We start from the raw sequence: 19,683 nt of genomic DNA on the forward strand, positions 1-19,683 counted from the left end.
GGTGAGTTTGGCGAAGCAACCCAGCTCGTTGTTATTCTCGAAGCTGGCGCGGACAGCCATGGCCGGGCTGGGGACGGTGCTGGAGTTGGAACTGGAACCGGACACTGCGACGGGGACGCGCCCAGCTACTTCCAGGCGCCGCGGCCTCTGCCGGACACACGCGGCAGCGCCTCTTCCGCTTCCGGCGAGCGGAAAGCGCGGGGCAGAACGGCCCCGGCCGCGCCTGACGGGAACAGCGCCCCCCAGCGGGCGGGAGGCGCAGCCACCCAGGCCGCCGCTGCTATGGAGGGGTTCGTGGGGGACCCTGGTGGGGCTGCCCCGGCCCCGAGAGGGCTCTGTCGCGACTGGAGATGCCACCATGGGCCCGGCCGTGCCATTACTGTCTCTGTGCCTGGACACATCACCTGTGTGCTGACAGAAGCCGTGTCCAGATGCTACTCGTGTGCAGAACCTGTCTCCGAGCACCACCTTTGTGCTGACACCATCTGTGTACAACAGCACCTGGTTGCAGACGTGTCACACGTGTGCACATGACACCCGTGATCCAGATGTCACCCGAGTGCCTCAGCACTCATGTACAGGGGCCACCTGTGTCCAGGCATCACCTGTGTCAGCTGCCGCCCGTGTTCAGGTATCAAGACACCACCCACAGAATCACACAGAATCCCAGACCGTTAGGGATTGGAAGGGACCTCCAAAGCTCATCCAGTCCAATCCCCCTGCCGGAGCAGGAACACCCAGATGAGGTTACACAGGAAGGCGTCCAGGCGGGTTTTGAATGTCTGCAGAGAAGGAGACTCCACAACCTCTCTGGGCAGCCTGGGCCAGGGCTCTGTCACCCTCACTGAGAAGAAGTTTCTTCTCCAATTGAAGTGGAACCTCCTGTGTTCCAGTTTGTGCCCATTACCCCTTGTCCTATCATTGTTTGTCACCGAGAAGAGCCTGGCTCCATCCTCGTGACACTCACCCTTTAAATATTTATAAACATGAATGAGGTCTCCCCTCAGTCTCCTCTTCTGCAAACTAAAGAGCCCCAGCTCCCTCAGCCGCTCCTCATAAGGGAGATGCTCCACTCCCTTCATCATCTTTGTAGCCATCACCCATGTGGTGATCCCACCCGCACAGACACCACAACGTCAACCCCATGCAGATGTCAGCCATGGCACAGCTCAGCGCAGAGGGGCCCTGGCCAAGCTCGGGCGCTCACCTCCCCACGAGGGACCCAACAGCTCTTTCCAGCAGAACAGCTCCTTTATTTTCAATGACTTTACCCTGCGTTTGACCACTTCATTTCCAGCACATGGATACAGGGAGAGCAATCGCTCAGTACAAAGACAACCTGGGTTCACCGTGAAGACCTCAGTGGCCAAACAGTTTCCAGCTGTAGCAATGGTTTTGCTGTAAGTTTGGGGGGAAATGGTTCTTTCCCAAATGAGTAACAAGAATGGAGAAGCGTGGACTATGTTTATATAAGTTTTTCTCTTCTGCCATGATCTTGTAATTGAAATTTCGACTGTACTTGCTAATCTTATCTGAACCAGTCATCTGCATCTATTAGAAACTGCACAGACACCTTTTAACAGGAACAACCCTAATCTGCCACCCATATTTTGATTTCAAGCCCCAGATATGCTGATTGGCGGGGAAAAGCAACCACATGAAAATAAGACCAAAGGACACTTGGAGGCCCAGATCAGAGTTCGAACCGACTGTGTATATGTTTAGTTTTTAACTTGTTGTACTTGGTGATCAGATCCAGCTTACTGTGCCCGAGAGTCAATCTTTTCTCAGCCCCGTATGCGCTCCTCTTTTCCATCAGCGTGTCCTCAGCGAGTTTATCATAGCAAGGAACTACCGGCTTTTTATCTCGTTTTGGCTGGTTGTAAGGGGGCAGCAGGTCCAGTTTTCCAGGTCTAGGACTCTGTCTTTTTTCCATCCCATAAAAAGTGGTGTCATTTTCTGCTGTCAGTTCCCTGGAGGTAGCAGCAGGCCCCTTCTGCTTCACGTTTGTCTCGTTGCTACTGGCACCCTCTGAAAGGGACTGCAAAGTCTGCTCCTGTCCTAATGGGGAGCCGCGGCTGCTGTCAGCCTTACTGTCCCCTTGAGAACCAGCTTTATTGGAGCTCGGCGCAGGGGAAGGCTCTGGCTGCAAGAATGTCCTTGCTGTCACGGGATTTGATTTGTGATACAAGGCTGGCGTGGATTTATTTGGAGGGGTGTCGGATGAGTCTGGTGGCTCCCCTTGCTGCTTCGGGCAAGTGGGCTTCAGAGATGTGTCTTTCCTCCCCTTTTTATTATCAGAATCAGAGCTTGAATCTTGCTTTTCCTGCTGCTTATTGCAGCTGGAGTTTTTCAGAAAGGGAGATATTTTTACGGTTCTGATGCTTACGTTGGAAATGCTGCTGGAGGGGCTCGAGCTTTCAGCATCGTTCACCTGTGGGGGTTTTAAAAGGGATCTGGCAGCTTTCGAGGTATTCTGAGAAGAGGGGCATGTCCCAGGATCTGGCACACAGAAGTTGGTCACTGCTCTGGACTCTGCATACAAATACCGGAATTCCTTGTCAAACTCTTCAACGATGTGACCACGGAAGTGAGTCACCAGGTTGGTGTGGACTTGGCTGCAGAGCCAGGTGAAACTGCGAAAAAAAAACCAACAGACACATGTAACTTTAGTTCACAGAGTGCCAAGGTACCCAGCATTGATTTTAACATCCGAGTGGTGCATTGATACCCAATTTATGTCATTAAAACTTTCTCTGAAGTATGTAAGTCCAAAATTACTTGCAGAAATGAATGTACCCATCACATAATTACAAAGGAATAACCATAAAATGGCAATTTCATTTTAGCTTGGTGATGTAATGAACCGTATGAAAATATAAACGATGAACAAGAAGCAGATAGATGGTAACAAATTGGCAGGGCCAGGTAACATCAACCCAAGATCACCAAAGGAATCAAGGCTGATGTTATCTCTCACTTGTAACTAACCAAGATGTGTTATCTCTCACTTGAAAATGCCTTCGTAATCAGAAGAGTGGAAGGTTGCTAATGTGATACAATTTTTTTAATGTTCCAGACCATTAAGCCTCACAGCTGCACAGCACAAATTAGTAGAGACTCTTCTAAAGAATGCAATTAATGGCCAGATAGGTAAATATGATATGATAGCAAAGGCAGGTTGCACAAAGGGCTTTTTTCCACAAAGCTGTGAGAGTTCTTTGAAGAAATGCAAGAGTCCAGACAGGTGAGATTTCATGTAGCCTTGATCAACACTGTCAAAGTCCCAGGGGCACTGCCTGGCTCCCGTGAGGGCTGGTGTTCCCGTCCACGTTGCTCACAGCTTCAACACAGGAGTGCTGGGTCTGCACTGCACGGTGCTTCGACGTACCCCAACTCAGGGCTTACTCCACTCACAAACACTTGTGTTCACCTGAACTCCCCAAAACCAGAGGGCTGAGCACCCTCTCCTCTGGAGGGGCAGGCATTCGAGCATTGAGCTGCGAGAGGACCCTGGTCAGCCAGGTGGAGGAAAATGCCATCCCGGTTCACCCAGCCTGACACCTCCATTGCCAGCAAACCTGGAAACAGGACTGTGCAAATGGGGATGTTTGTCCTCCTTCTTCTGGCTAGGAGGACTCATGTCTCAAACTCAAACAGTCTACCAGGACCACCACAACAGGCCCAGCCAGCCTTTAGGCCTCACCTTAGCAGGGGGTTAACAACAGGTCTTGCTTACGTTTTCCTTCCCTCCTTGGACTAAGTGACTTTCACCTTCTGTCTTCCCCCAGCACCCAAGTACAGACACGCACAGGATGGACACCCCCAGCCACCTCCTCTCATCCACGTGAACTGTCCTTTCCCTGCAAGGGGAGCAGCCTCAGGAGCAGCAATGCGCTCCCCTGGCCTCATGACTGTCCCTGCCACTGATGCCTCTTATGGTCCTTTCCCCAGTCCAAGCATTACTGTGTCCCAGTTTCCCATGTGGATCCAATGGCGACCTGTCCACTCTGTGCCACAACAGGACCTGGAAGGAATCACAAAAGTACCCCCAGTGGCACAGCTCTCCTCCTTTCCATAGCACAGGTTTCCATGATAGGACGATGCGGCCTTGCCAGCCATGGCTCTTCCCATCACTACAGACAGATAAAGGTCTTTTCCTCCATGGATGGCATGGAGAAAATAGCCAGGGAATGATTGTTCTTGGTCTCTTCTGGTATCAAAAATGAGGCATTGAATGAAGTTAACAGATTGCAAATTCAATGCAGACAAGAAGAGGTACTTCCTTGCACAACACAACACGCAGGCAAGTTGTGGGGCTCCTTGCTGCAGGCCACTGTGGATGCTAAAAGTTCGTGTGAGTTTCTAAAAGTGGTAGGATTTTCTTGCCATTATTTTTTCCATAACAAACTCCTGCACACAGAGATCTCATTTCCAGTTCTGAATCACCCTAAGGCATAAATTACAGAAGTCTCAGAAAGGATCCCTGTAGGATGGGATCCCTTCCCTGCCTTGCTTTCAGGGACACCCGTGCAGCTCAGCCTTCTGCCAGGAGATGGAGGTACAACATCACCTCCCAGGCGGTGGGAGACGTGTGCAGCATCCCTGCCCTGGTGCTCTGGCACTCATTACTAGACCTTTCATTTCAAGTGACATTTCCTTTGATAAGATGACAACAATCTGACTTTACTGCAGTAAGCTCCTCAAGCTTGCTTCCAGTGCACTTGAAATCAGTTCCAATCTTCACTTTTCATCTTCATTTTGATTAAAACCAGTGCAATATATCCAGTTAATTTGGGCATCCCATCTCAGTTATTTCTTATTCACCCTTACAGCAGCATGCCTTGTCTCTTTCTTCTGGATCCACTTTTTCAGGTGTATTGATACACCTGAAGATTTCTTCCTCTTTGCTTTGGTGTGCTCCACAGGATCATACACAACTCATCCTCTGGCAATGCTCCCTTTCTTGCTCTATGTACCAGCCTGGGCTTTCCTTGCTGATACACTTTGCTTTCCATTCCTTATGCTTTCCATTCCTTATGCTTTCCATTCCTTATGCTTTCCATTCCTTATGCGCTCACTTTCTGATTAATTACAATTTCTTTCTTCAGGTGACTGTTCATCGAGTTAAATCTGGAACTCACTCTTCAAAGCTCTTTCCTCTTGCCTGGGACATGGATACCTGAGAATGTGAGCACCTTCCTTTTACATAAATGCCAAGCCTCCTCCAGCTTCAAACCCACGTAGCTTTACCTGTCCATTACCAAACACTTATGTGCTTAGTTTTTTCTTCCTCTGTACTCAAGCCAGGTGAAAAGCTTTTGTAATCCTCTCAGCTTCCTCCTCTCATCTTTGAGTTTCAGTTGTCGTGTTGGCTCCAACCCCAAATCTCAAGTTTCTTGCACTTCAATATAGCAAACGATGAGCTCCTTCCTCCCCGTGCCATTGGTAGACCACATACTGATACTTCAACCATCTTCTATTTTGAGCTGCAAAATTTAATCTCCTCTAAGGCAACTCAAACAGCTACGTAACTCCCTTTCAGGGTGAAAATACCACCTCTTTTCTCTAGTCCTAACCTAGCAAATGTTTACTCAGAGTTTTCCTGTTCAAGATCCTGTTTAGCTCTATCCCCATTTGCCCTTGGGCTCCTCTCATCTGCTGCATTAGTAAATGCCTTCATATCCTTCACTTTGTTATGTTAAATAAATGCTCAAAGAAACACGCTATAAAAGCAAGAAAAGTGTATTCTGATAAAAGGGCAGACTGGAAATCAGTGATACTTGGGTAAGAAATTAGAATTGATGAAGAACATCTGAACAAATAAAACTGTGTCTAGAAAAGTGCTGGTGGTAAACAACCAGCTCAGATACAAATGTTTACATGCATACATAAATTTTAGAGCCACAGATGAGAGAGATGTTGTGAAATACCTGAGCTGCAATGATGGCTCTGACACAGGAGGCATCTCAGAAACTTACTGGGTAGGAGAAAATCAAGGAATAGCGTAACTACAAGGGTAGAAATCATACAGAAAGGACAAGCAGAGGATACCTTGCTGGGGCAGTGGTACAATATGTTAAAAAAAAAAGTCAAAGAAGGTGAATGATCCATCAATGAATGAAATATGCTCCTGTTGGATTAAAATTCCACTCCCAGATACAATAACCACAGTATTAGGTCTATACTGTGAACTTTCTGAGCAGAATGTTGAAGGTAAACACGCCATGGTAAGGAAGAGCTGAGAGGAGAAGGCAGAAAGCAGAGGAATAAGGGGAGGTTCAGTTATGGCCACATTGAATGGGGGCCATTACCAGGAGAGTTGCACAAACTGCGTTTGAGCCGCTATAAATGACTGCTTTTTAGAAAAACTAACCAGAAAACCAACAAAAGGAGAAATAACATCACCAGTTCAGAAAGTTTCTTTGGAAAGGCCACTCAGCAAAAAAATAACCATGACGTACCCATATCAAATATTCTTTCAGGCCCAAAATAATTCACAACAGGAATACTTAACTTAAAAGAGAAAGTGAGGAATGCTATTAAAAAGAAATGTAAAAGAGTAACAAAAAAGGTTAAATGCTTGAGGCAGCATGAAGATTGTTTAAATATGCTGTATTAGAGTCTCAGAGAAAACGTACCTATCAAAATAAAGAGATTTTAAACCATCCAAAGGTTGGATGTTGCCTTTAAAAGGCACATTAAAGGAAAGTATTAAAGTAAACAGCCTTCAAAAACTGGAAGTCAGCAATTTTCCAATTATTACCCAGCGAATAACCTATCATTTCAAATTGAACATAGTAGCAGAGGAATGGAAAGTAGTAAATGTGAACCTTTTAAAGAGCTCCTGACAAACCAAAAGCCAGCCGGTCTTATTTCCATACTGAACAAACTGGTAGAAGCAAATAGAGAGTAAAAAGATTAGATGCATAAATAACTATAATCATAATGCTGAAGACTCAGCGTATTTCTGTGGAAGGAAACCATGCCTCAAAAGCCTCTCGCTGCTCTTTGAAGGAGGCGGCGAGCACACGGATGCGTGTGATCTGCTTGATGCTGGATACTTGAATTTTCAGAGATTTTGACACGGACATTCAGCAAGGACTCTCAGAAAAATGATGTGGTCTCAGAGTACAAAGGAAGGGCTTCCCGAGGAGTAACAGTTGGTTAAAGATGGGATACAAATGCTAGCAACAGTTTTAATTTACCCACTGGAATCCCACAGGTTTTGTGCTGGGATTGCTGAACATATGCAGAAAAGTCCTGAAAAATGGTAGAAACATGTCAGACCACATGGCATGTACTCCATGTCAGAGTATCATGGGTGGCCAAAAGAAAACGGGGTAATTAGAAGCTGCAAGAGGATCTTACGGTAAGGGGTAAATAAGTGACTAAATTACGGTCAATATTCAATATCAATAAATTCAAACTGCTGCAAAATCCCTGAGGGTCTCTGTATATTGATGACTTCTCAGATCACAGAATATGAGGAGTTGGAAGGGACCTGGAAAGCTCCCCCAGTGCAACCCCTGCCACAGCAGGATCACCACAGCAGTCACACAGGAACACGGCCAGGGCTTTGGGTGTCTGCAGACAAGGAGACTCCACAACCTCTCTGGGCAGCCTGGGCCATACTCCATAACCCTCACACTCACAAACTTTGGCCTCATCTTCAGCTTGAACCTCCTGTGCTCCAGCTTGGGACCACTGTCCCTTGTCCTGGCATTGGACATCCCAGAGCAGAGCCTGGCTCCTTCCTCCTGACACTGCCCTATCCCAATGGACCCCCAGGAAGGAGGGCACCCCTCAGTCTCCTCTGCTCCAAGCTCAAGAGCCCCAGCTCCCTCAGCTGCTCCTCAGCAGGAGATGCTCCACTCCCTCCAGCATCTCTGTGGCTCTGCTGGACTCTTTCAAGCAGTTCCTGTCCTTCTTGAGCTGAGATATTGACACTTAGGAAAGAGGCCAGGGTTCCCATAGATCAGTGTTAAGCTACATTATTCAATATTTTGGTAACGAATATTTTCTCAGCGTCACCAGTCCTTGTCACAGCAGCTGCTACTTTTTCTTACCTGTATGTACCAGCCAGAACTTGGTCACAGTCAATCAGGATGAACTTCTCCAGAACCTGACCTGCAAATTTCTTGCCTGCTTTGCTGTAGTACGTGTCCCCACTCAGACACCGTATGCGCATGTTCTGAAACCAAAGAAAGCAGAGTTGGTAAGGGGACGTGTACTGAACTAAACCAAAATGTTCCCTCAGGGACTCCCTCAAACAGGAGCTCTGCTCCCAGAGGCAGAGCGCAGCAAGGCATGAAGTACTTCTTGGTTCGTACATACCAAATATTTTGTCACACTGTTTGCTTCTATCAGATAAAAATCTCAGCAAATATTAACAGGTTGCACTTAGGTACAAAAGCCAATTCCTGTGAGCCTACAGACCATTTCTGAAGTATGTAAGACTATAAAATCTCTTCCAGATTATTGATAATATTCTTTTAACTGCACAAGCTGATGGTTCTGCATTCAAACTAAACTTTGACTCATAACAAGTAGCCAGTTTCTAATCAATTGAATGTGCTGTTCTGATTTTATACAGTGACAGGCTTCTTAAAACCAAAATATTGCTCAGTAAAGAAAAGATTTACACAAAGGTATGTCTACATTTTAAGAATGACCCTTTATCACTATATTTTAAAATCATATTAACATTTTCAGCTGCCGTACTCAAGTGAAACAGATCTGATGCTCATCTGTTTTAAGGACCACAAAGAACTTCTCTGATGCTCCTGCAGCCTGTAAAACCAACTGTCCAGTACAAAATGGGAAATAAGACTCTCAGTATCCATCAGGAGCCTCTTTTGTAATGTGAGGGGTTTGCCCATAACAGAAGTTATTTGCACGTCAGCAGGGGAAGGCAGAACAGAAGAGTCACTGGAAACAGTTGCTGGCCTGGTCTATGTGACACAGTGCCAAACAAAACATCTCCTAGGCAAGCAAACACCCCTAAGGCTGCACCTCCTGCCAGATCATCAGCCCTTACTGCCCCTCCAGGCCAGCTCCCCTGCCACCTCCAGTGGCTTTGGCACACCAGGAGCTGTCACAAAGTGTCACTGCATGTGTTTCACCTGGAAGATCCCTTTGTGGGGAGCTCATCCCTGCCTAGCATCAGCCCTGCAAAAGACCAAGACCCATGGCCATTGGTATGGGCTGCAGAGGCCGCCGGGGCCATTTAGGCAGAGGTGGGTGCTGCCCGTGGCCGGTGGGTGCTTCTGGTGGAGGCGGCAGCATCACCTCCACCACACAGCAGATTTCAGCCTGGCCAGACCCAGCAGTTTGTAAACAGCCCGTGCTGCAGAGAAAAGATGAGCACCAAAAGTTGTCATTTGCCTACAGATGTTTTAAGCAGGGCACAGGCCTACGACCCTGCCACTTCTCCAGGAGCTGCTCCTGGGCTGTCCCCTCTTCTCCCTCGTACTCCTGGGCAGGCTGAGCGTGCATGGGCTGCCTGTGCACAGCCAGGGACCGGCTCTCCCGGTCTCTGGCCTCACGGGGCATTCACGGGGTGGAAGTGGTGCCTCGGGGGCGAGGAGCAGGAGGCAGTCACCTTGTGGCAGGTGACTCCATTCCTGATGGCTTTGCTCTTCTGTCAGAGTCCCTGCGGGCAGGAGATGGGCTTCCCAGAAACATCTGCTGGGGAGCTCATTGCAGCGGGGGGGGAAAGGATTGCGCTGAGGAGGTCTCCTCACCGACCCAAGGAGCACCAATCCCCTCAGGGCTTCATAACAGCAGCAAATCTCCTCCAGATCAGGGTCCATCTGACCCAACAGTCTGTGCCTTCCAGTGGGCAGCGGGGGAAGAGCAGGAAGAAGGCAATCATTTATGATGCTGCTCCCTAATATTGCTGTGATTTCCTGAGCCTTTTGTGGTTTGTCATTGTGGGAACCCCCTCTGGACCACTTCTCCGAGTACTTGTCCAGTCTTCTCTTGAGTTCATGGAAACTTTTAGCACGAACCGAGCTGGAGCTTCACAATCTTTGCACTGCAGCTCTTACTTGTTGCCTTCTTGTGTCCCAGAACATGTCCTCATCTGTCACCTATAAGAAGGGAGAAACTTTTTCCCCATGAAGGACAGTTACACATCATAACAAGTTACCCAGAGAGGTTTTGCAGTCTCCATGCTTGGAGATGTTCAAGACTAGACCAGGTAAGGCCCTGAGCAACGATGTCTGACCTCAGAGGTGATGCTGCTTTGAGCAGGAGGTTAGACTTGATGACTTCCTGAGGTCCCTGCCGATTTGCGTTAACCTGTGATACCCTGAAATGCCACCACAAGTTGCTGATATAGAGCGAGATATGCTGGATGCTTGGGCAAGTGTTCACCTAATCCCAGCGCAAATCAACACAGGGTTTTTTCTCTTCCAGTGCTGAGGTTTCGGTAATACTGGTTCTTACTGGGAGGAGCTTCCTCTCCTCCTGCCCCATTCCCCAGGGAAGCTAAAACCACTTTAAGTAAGGGATATCCCATAGATCTGTCACCACAGTGTTTCTTCACTCCCTCAATCCTTTCCAAGGCTGGGTGAGTTTCTGATATCTGGCTCATTTTTTCCATCCTCTTCTTTCTCTTGGCAATCCAGGCCCTGAATTGTCCAAACAAGATGAGAATTGCGCAGTCTTGCAGGAAAGCCAGACTGCCAGGCACCACTCTCACTTGATTTAGGCAGTAGTTTTAGGTTCAGTAGATGGCCATTTGAAAAACTCCAACAGCTAATTCTTCTGCTGTGACCACTGCCAATGCTGGATGCACCACTACGGGGTTTGCTGATGTTCAGCGCCAGGATCTGACACCAGCGGGCTCACACAATGTTCTGAGAAATAAGACGCTGGAGGGGCAATTGCCCCAAAATCCCCATTAAACCCCAAATTGTCACCAATTATTCCAAATGGAGATTTACCCTCACATCCTGTTGCAGCTCAGAGCCAGGAATGAAATATGTACACTCATTTCACATGGCTGTGAATATCAAGGATGTATGGTAATGTAGCGCTTGAGGGGCATCAGCTTAAGAAGTACTTCACATTGCCAGTGAGTCACTGAACGAGGCAGGCAAGTGTTAATTAGTCATTTAAGCACAAGACATGACATCAGGTCTAACAAAGAGACGTAGACTTCTCCATGGATGTAAACTACTCCTAATCTTAATTAAAAACAATGCCCAGGCTCTTGGATAAGAAGCAAATCAAATAAATTTTGGAGAGATGGAATTGATCTGGATTCACCAGGTGACCTGAGTGATGCACTTGTTTTTGCAAGCAAACATGCTCCAGCACGAAGCAGTTTTCCCTAACAGTTGCCGTTTCGAAAGGCAGGATGAAATGGGTCTGGCTTGGGAGAAGCATCACCAGGATGGGGGAAGAAGGAAACGTCTCTAAAATGGATCTTTGTGTAGACAGGATAAAAAAATAATTAAGACATTTGTAACTGCATCTATTTTGAATGCTGTGAAACATTATTTTTTGCATTTTCCCAAGCCTGTTTTTTAGTTAAGGATGGTTTTGAGGTAACTGGATAACTTCCAAGTGTTCCCCACCAAGATGAAGGGAAAACCTATGAAATTGGTGGCTGAAAGAAAACCAGTCCTCCAGGGAATCCCATGCACTCAGTGAAGCAGCACAGCCAGGACTGCTGGCCTTGCAGGACTAACAAGTGACAACAAAAATACCAACTTCCATTGGTGGTAGCCAGAAAAGCTATATGGGGAGCAGCAAGATTCTGGGGTACATTTCTAAGCCTGAAAGATCCCAAGAGAGCCGTGTTGCACTGACATTAATTTTATTTGCCTGCTCCGGGCACCACACAGCACTGCTGATGGGCATCCTCCATCAGGGATTCCCTTGAGTGGGGAATCAGCCTCTTCACAAATCCCTCATGAATCACAAAGCCTAAAAGCAGATCTTCACATGAGGTTTTTGACACGTGGGTTTACACTGAGGCAGCGCAGCAGGGTTGGGAGGGAATGGTAGGTTTTGCATCAGGACATCTGAAGGGACTCCCTGCTCCCCTTCCCCATCCAGCTACGGCACTACAGCAGCTCTGACCAGAATCTAAACTGAGCTCCAGGATCTGAACTATGAGCAGTTTAAGTCTTGCAATTCTATGTCCTATAGCAGGGGCTGAGAGGGGTCAAGGAAAGGAGATGATCCAGGGCCACGTGAAGTTTTCTGGTCTGCCTACCTGCACCAGCCCAGCAAAGCGTTCAGTAACACACTGTATCTTATTGGCCTTGACTTCCCATTTTCTGTGTGTAAAGCTGAAATGAGGACCACAAACCAGCTGGAAGGAGGCTTCTCCACTCCTTCCCCTGTGCTTCCAGACAGATCTTGATTTTCTAAACCAAACAGCTATGGTCTCTTAGCCCAGGACAGTGGGAGAAGGGATAGGTCCTAGGGACCAGGCAGGGGGAACATAACAAAGGGTACATGAATTTTATCAATTCCAAGACTTGTTTATCATATCCAATGTGTGACTGAAAACTTACTGGGAAGCTGTCCTGAGTAAGAGCCATTTTATTGCACATTTCCACAAAATGCTTCAAGTACTCTTCATCCAGGATCAGGTAAACAGGGACGTGACGTCTGCTTGACGCCTCCAGCAGGTCACAGAGGATTTCCATGTCTGTAAACAGATCCATCACAATTGCTATCACCTGGCCAGGAGAAAAGGGGAGGGGAAAAAACAAGAGACTGTTGAAATCTCGTGTTCAAATGAATTGTGCTTTAAACTATGAATTAAGTATTCAGACCTCTTGAGTTACTGAGCATCTGTGGCCACATGAGTGGAGGTTGCTTCTGGACCTTTGTGTTTAACAGTCCTTACCCCACCATGTTAGATGAATTATTGAATAACTGTGAAGACATTCCCCATCCAGCTACCTCCTGTCTCATCCACCTTTCACAGAGAGGAATAGCTGAAAGGGTAACGTGCACAAACTCTCAATTCCACTGATGCAACAAGTATGTATTGCCTTGAGCAACTATGACAGAAATACAGCATAGAAACAGAAGAGCTGAGACTGACCAAAACCATTATTCAGTTGGTATGGGTGACTCCACAGATGACTAACACATTAATAAAAAGAAACATCCTTTTTTTTAGGAAGGACACGCTGCCAGGTAAAGGAGAAGGCATCTTGATCAAGTATGTACATGTCCTTGTTCCCAGATCACATCCTAGGGGTGACTAGACAAAACTGTAGAATAATGTGTGTGAGAAGGATCCCTTCCCTTTCCTTGCTGGCAGCACTCCTGCTAACACAGCCCAGGATGTGAGTGATAGCTATGAAACCTAGGAGTAGGAATAAGGAATAATACTGACATTATTTTTTTAAAAAATGAAAGAAAATCTATCTCAATAAACGAAAGACTTGCAAGATAAGTAAAGCTGGGACGGGAAGCAGCAGACCATCTTAGAAGGAAAACACAGAAAATGTATTTGAAGGTTAAGTCATCACAAGTACCTGCTACAAGAGAGTTGACCCAGAACTAGAAAATTCAAAGTACAGTACAACCTGCAACCAGAACAACGTATCAAGGGAAATCAACCATAAATAGATGAGATGTGACTGGAAGCTGCTCAACTGTTCCTCACAGAGTGAGGAAAAACATCAAGGTTTGCCATCAGTTGGGTCAGGAAGGGACTGCTGGGATCCATCTGCTGGCCATCACCATTAGTGACAGGAACCAGGGGACATCCTGGAGAAGGAAGGACTGGGCAGGAGAGCACTTGCTGAGCTGGATGATTTGTCAGGCCTCACACACCTCCCTGAGGGTGCTTGCAGAGAAATCCAGTGACTTAGACCTTGAACCATGGGCAACACATTGAGGGACTGAAAAAGGTAAAGTAGTGAAGGATTTACTGACAGGCCAACTTCATTTCAAAAGCTGGAAAAATAATAGAATTACTGACCAAGCACTTTAGTCCCAGTCTTTCCCATGTCTTAGCAGTAAATAAGGTAAGTGTTGGTACTTGTAAGTTGTGTGCATAACTCTAATTTTGAGTTTCTGCACCAAGTAGAGGATGCCCAAATAAAGATGACCCAAAAAGCACCAAGTTTTGGAGTGAAGCTCCAATAGCCTACTTTACCCTGCTACTCAATGTTCATGCCCTGCACTACACCTTGCACACAAGCTCTGAAAGCAGTGAGAAGCATCTTCAACTTCTCAAATTAACGTTGCTGCTGGGCTATCAGCATTAGGTACCACTGAGACCCACACAGAAAAGCAGGAACTCACCACGTCTTTCCACAGTGGCCTTCAGCCAAAGACCAAAGGCAATTTAAGCCAAATGACTTTGATGGGCTACCCATCATCTAATGATGAAGCACCAAGAAAAACCTATAGCCCAAACCTTGTGTAAGGCCTCAGGCAAGTCCCTCTCAGCCATGCTTGCCTCACGATATTCCAGCTCATCTCAAGCTTAGGTTTGAGGCTCGGCACTAGAGACAATCTCAACTTGGCTTGGGAAGTCAACATGATGGAGTCAAGAGAGACTGATGCTCCTTTGACCCCAGAGGCCCTGCTTGCACACCAGTGTGGAGGTCCACACCATCTCGCTTTTCTCTACCAGTGCTCATAGGCTTTGGCAGAGTTCAATGCTGTTGCTTGCCCAAAAACGGCCCTGCCGGTCTGCAGCGCTCGCTGTGAGAGGGATGGTGCTGAGCAGGCACGCTGTGCATGGCACAGAGCCACCCGTGGCACCCGGCGCCTGGGCTGGATGCAGCTGGCTGTCAGGCAGGCCTGCATCTCCTGGCAGCCATGTGGCACGGCCCTGGCGTCAGCGCGGGAACAAGCGCCCCAGGCAGTGGGACATGAGCTTGTGCAAGCTGGGTGGAGCCTTGTGTGATAGTCATGTTTTCCAAAGCTGGTCTTCACTTGGCATCAGCAGGTGGAACAGGCTGTGGCCTCCTTACACGCATCCCTTCACAGGAGGGATTTGGGTAGCGTTGGGCCTGGTGGTGCTGGTAAGCACCCACAGCCGATGTTGGGCGCGAAGTCTGGCAGCCCTGTGTGCACTGCAGTTTGCAGTGAGCAGCATCACAGTGGAGAAGAGAGGGGAGGTTGTGTCCTGCCACAGCCTTGCATGGTGGAGATGCAGGCGCCCATGGTGGGGCTGCTCATTCTAAGCAAGGTGCCACAGGACAACCACAAGGGCCACTCAGATCACCATAACCTCTTGGTAAACAAAGCAGGCAGCTCCTATATCATCAGCTAAATGCAAAGCCAAGAAGTTTTGTGGGAAGAAGACCCTGGATGTGTCGCAAAAGTGAGGTCTAAAGCCTCGAAGATAAATTCCAACAGGTCTATAAAGCTGTGGAAGTTAGGTACTTAACTTCCAATTCAGACTCCTGACAACTCATGTCTGACATTTAAAAGCCTTGGGCGTTCAAGTCAATCTGGCCTTACAAACCTGAGCAACTCACGTCCAGTGCCTCCAGCCCCTCAGTTTCAGTGGTGGGAGCTGCAAGGCTGGGGCTGGCTCAGAGCATCTCTGTTCCTCACCGTGCTGATCACGGCCTCCAAGCCCGTGGCACAGCCTTGGCAGCTCAGGACATTGCAAAGATGCAGCTGCCCCACAGGCTCTAGAAAATTCACACCTGGCCATTGGAGGGTTAGCTCATGACATTTCTGAATTCACTTCTGGAAACTCACAATTCAGCAATTACTGCAGTCATCACTTTGGGAATTAGAGCACTTACCAGCACCCCACTGGGGTTGCCATCTGTCTGGTTTCTAACCAGCAGAGCTGGTTGTGCTGGTATTTGCCAATAGCAGTGTGGCTTTGGTCATTACCGTCGCGTTGCCATTTGAAGCGATACATTGCTACTCTGGGGAACCATCAGGGACCCTTCTATCATCGCACGTAAATGCAGACACACTGCCAGCGTCAGAGTTGCACAAGAGGGGCAAAAGATGAAGCACAGACAGTTCAAAATAGATTGGAGCTCAACCAACAAAAGTAAAATTGCAACAGTACTATCAAATGAGGGTTAAGGTGTGGCCGCGCCGCATCTTCTTATGTCTGCAAAGAGAAAAGCTGAAATCCTAAAATACATCTTCAAAGACAGCTGGTTAAATGCAGCAAAGTAAGAAAGAGAAACCGCACCAGCAAAAGGTACCAGTAAAACAAATGCCCTTTTTGCTGATTTGTCAGGACGAATAACGCTGTTGCAAAATATGTCAGCTGATGCTGTTCTGTATGACTGTACAGGAGAAAACAGCAAATGCTTCAAGACCCACGCCTTCCTGTCTACAGGACCCAGGAAAAGCTGAATGCATCCATGACCCATCCCTGAATGGATCTCAACATCTTTTCCACATCCCACCAGCACCATATCCCCCTTCACAGGACACAGGAGGAGAAACCTTCTAAAGGAGGGATATATGATGAAAGCTTAACGTCTAGTGCTGACAATATTTGAAATGCAGAAACAGCACCTGACAAGCAAAAAAGTAAAGGCTTCTCGGCACAGTTGCTACTGGCACTTCAAGCAAAAGATTTTTTCTACCTCTGGTTGCTCTTTTGTTTTCAAAAGACATACAGGTAGCATCTTTTTGGATGGTCTGATGAACAAAATGACTCAGTAACTACTAAAAAGTTGTGTAACTGGGGTTGTGAATGAGCTGGAACGGCCAACAATCATAGAGTTAACCATGGGAAGCACTGGCCAGAGCTGCTAACCCAGAAGCCAGTAAAACCCCAGTTATAAACCACTAAGATGGTTGAAAACTCCTTCTCACATTTCACACAACAGTCAAAAACACTGCGTGAAAACCCCCAGCTTGGACATAAAGGGCTGAAGATTGTCAGTGCTTTTTCAAGCCAAGCAAGAAAAGCAAAAAGCTCAAGTATTGTATGTACTTAACATACAATAAAGCATCGACTGCCCGGGCAACCTCCCTTCAGCAACACAGAGTTCCTCTGAACTGAGAAAGCAGCAAGGTGTTTTTCCTGTGGTTGAAAGGATCATAATATCATCAGAGATCCGGGACACGTGCTAAGTGACAAGGGGACATTTCTCAGTAGTCATTTACATTGTGCATTCTACCGTGACTGTGTCTGAATGCCCGTTGCTGAGAAGGATGCACTGAGTGTCACAAGACTTTCCCCAGATAATTTAAGGTATCATTAATCAGCTGCTGCAAGGACAAACAATGCTTTTTGTCACTTACTTCCTGGACAAAGCTTCCCGTATTTGCCTACAAAGGTGCAACAGAAGTTCAGGCATTAAGCAACGGCTGCTTACAACTGAGCAGTAGCTTACGTGGCAAAAACGGTCTTCTTTTGGACAAAAGAAAACAAGATCCTCATTTACCACACCTTACACCCAGATTTCAATGATATATGGCTCTTTGATGAAGCTGTGATGCTGCACGGCAATCTGAGTCTGCCTGGCAGCAGCTTATGTCCTCGGCACGGCTGAAATCCAGGCTTCACAATTCTTTACCTCTCACTTCCTGCACCGGGCAGTAATGAATTTAAGGAGTGATGGTAAAGTTAAATAAGAGACTACTGGAGTGATAAGAGTAATTGCCTAGAAGCTGACTGGTTAAAAGTGAACTTTGCACTACAAGTTTACTCAGTATCACCACGCTATTGTAATGAAATACTACAACAGAAAATTAACATGGGACAGATGGAAAGAACCATAAAGAGAACAAAGATAATAAAAGCTGAAAATGTGTCTGAAGCGCAGGTGTCCAAGCTGCTGCTTTAGCACACAGTACAGTGACAAAGTAAAAAAAACAAACAAGAAGGAGTATGATTTAGTGAGTAAATTCACACCAGAAGTATTGCAGTTGTCCGGTTTCTATTACATTCAAGGGCTGGCAATCTCCACCCAGCAGAAACTGCGCGATGGGGCAAAACAGGCTGATCTTACTCATCCTCAGACATCAAGTCTAGAAGATATGATGATGTATTCTAACCTACTTTAAACCACAGGCAGGGATTTTCAGTCCCACAAGTTTACTCAGGTCCTACGTTCTCCCACAGCAACTCACCAGTGGCATCCTCCTGACCTGCCTAACAGGGTCCAGGAGTTGACGAAAGCCCTGGCTCTGCCTAACAGTGTCCAGGAGTCGAGGAAAGCCCTGGCCATGCAGACTCCCTGGCAGGGAGCAGAAGGGCTGGCTGGTGCACACTTGCCAGCTGAGGACAGGTAAGCGTTAACGCTGCCCATCCAGGCTTCCTGTGCTCTGCATACCCACAAATAAAGATGCAGAGTGCCTTAAAGGGTACTGCCTGTATGACGTGAAAGAAATGACAGCAAAGGAGCAGGAACAGTTACAGATCTGCTAGAGAAAAAGCAGTCACGTCACGCCAGACACCTAGAGAGCAGCAGCAGCTTGGAGGGTGTGGTGTACAGCCACAGGACCAGCCACTGGGACTCAGGTGTGGTGGCATAAGACCCCACTTAAAGGACGCAGCTCTATACGTACCGTCCGTGCCCTGCTGATCAGAGACCGGAGCAAATCCTTAATGCTGTTAGCTTTGTTTCTTTGGAAAATCACAGTGGCTTGAGTCTCACAAGACACCGCGAGAAGCGATGTCCCTGGCCAGCCCAGCTCCAGCTCCGGAGGGTGCACATCGGACATGAGCGGAAAGTAAGTGCCAGACGTTAGTTCAGAGTAGAGGGAAGACCTGTCTCCAGCATCCGCATTGCCAGGGTCAGCCTCTTTGTCTTTCATCCCATTGGGATCTGGAAAGCTTTGGTTTCTCTGCTGGTTCATATATTCCATATCCAGGGTGGAAAGAAAAGGCAGCTCCCGCTCCTCAGCAATGGCGCTTTGGTAGCCGCGCTCGCCCTGCTCAAGAAAGGCATCGACGGCAAGCCTGGCCGTTTCGCTGTGCTGGAGCACCAGTGGGGTGGGCTCCCTCCACCACGGCTTCTTCAGCTGCTCCAGGCGGCTCTTCAGTGGCCCAGACACCCCTTGCTGGCCCCCATAGCTGCGGTGGAACGGGGGTCTCACCTCCACTGCTAGGTAGTTGAACATGACCGGAGCTGTTGATGTCAAGAAGTGCCTCTCCAGCTGGATTAGTCCTCTGTCCGACTCCAGATCTTCTCTGGCCCTCTTGCACTGCTGAGCTCCGCCCAACAGGTTCCTTCAGGACTCAGCATCAGCTTCACTCCTCCGCTTGGGAGTTAATCACCAGGTACAGCCGCCCACTCTGGGGGAGGAGCCAGCTTTCCCCAGCTCCCTCACTTGGCTTCCCCAGAAATACACCTGATACGTGGTGGTGCTTAGAGTATCCCTTTGCATGAGGTCAGCTCTTCAAGCTGCTCCTTCCCTGTCCTTGTAACTGATTCAGGTACTGCCCTCCCCTTCCCTACCGAGAGGTCCCCACCCTTGGCCAAGCAGGCTCTAACCTGTTTCGTCCCTCATTGTGCTCACAGTGGAAATGCAGATGCTGAAACTTGTTCCTGCCTGAAATTCATTCCAAATCAAACATGCTTCTCGGTGTCAGTTATAATGAAATACAAATATCCCAAGTGGGTAATCAGACTCAGTCAAGAAACTTGTTCATCCCTGAACCAGAGCTAACGCTCCTCCTTAGCCTTTCTTGGGGAGCCCGGGCTCCATCTTGTTTGAAATCCCAAGGTCACAGTGTTTGTATCAAGCACAGCA

At 47.7% G+C, this 19,683-nt stretch overlaps 2 protein-coding genes across 2 annotated transcripts in view; both read right to left on the reverse strand.

Annotated features, from left to right (window-relative positions):
- Positions 1–60, reverse strand: part of EIF6 (eukaryotic translation initiation factor 6) — a 4,896-nt gene extending 4,836 nt beyond the window's left edge. The window contains exon 1 of the mRNA XM_010194096.1: positions 3–60. Coding sequence (XP_010192398.1) covers positions 3–60 — 58 coding nt within the window. The remainder of the gene's footprint in view (positions 1–2) is intronic.
- A 1,633-nt stretch (positions 61–1,693) lies between these two features.
- FAM83C (family with sequence similarity 83, member C) lies at positions 1,694–19,162 on the reverse strand. Its single transcript, XM_010194095.1, has 4 exons — positions 18,496–19,162; positions 12,537–12,704; positions 8,070–8,194; positions 1,694–2,636 (listed from the first exon to the last, which is right to left on the reverse strand). The coding sequence occupies exons 1-4, from the start codon at positions 19,048–19,050 to the stop codon at positions 1,694–1,696; spliced, it is 1,791 nt and encodes a 596-aa protein (XP_010192397.1). The 5' UTR covers positions 19,051–19,162.
- Between the last annotated feature and the right edge of the window lie 521 nt (positions 19,163–19,683).

The sequence above is a fragment of the Mesitornis unicolor genome, unplaced genomic scaffold (genome assembly GCF_000695765.1).
Source record: "Mesitornis unicolor isolate BGI_N332 unplaced genomic scaffold, ASM69576v1 scaffold20491, whole genome shotgun sequence".
NCBI lineage: Eukaryota > Metazoa > Chordata > Aves > Mesitornithiformes > Mesitornithidae > Mesitornis > Mesitornis unicolor.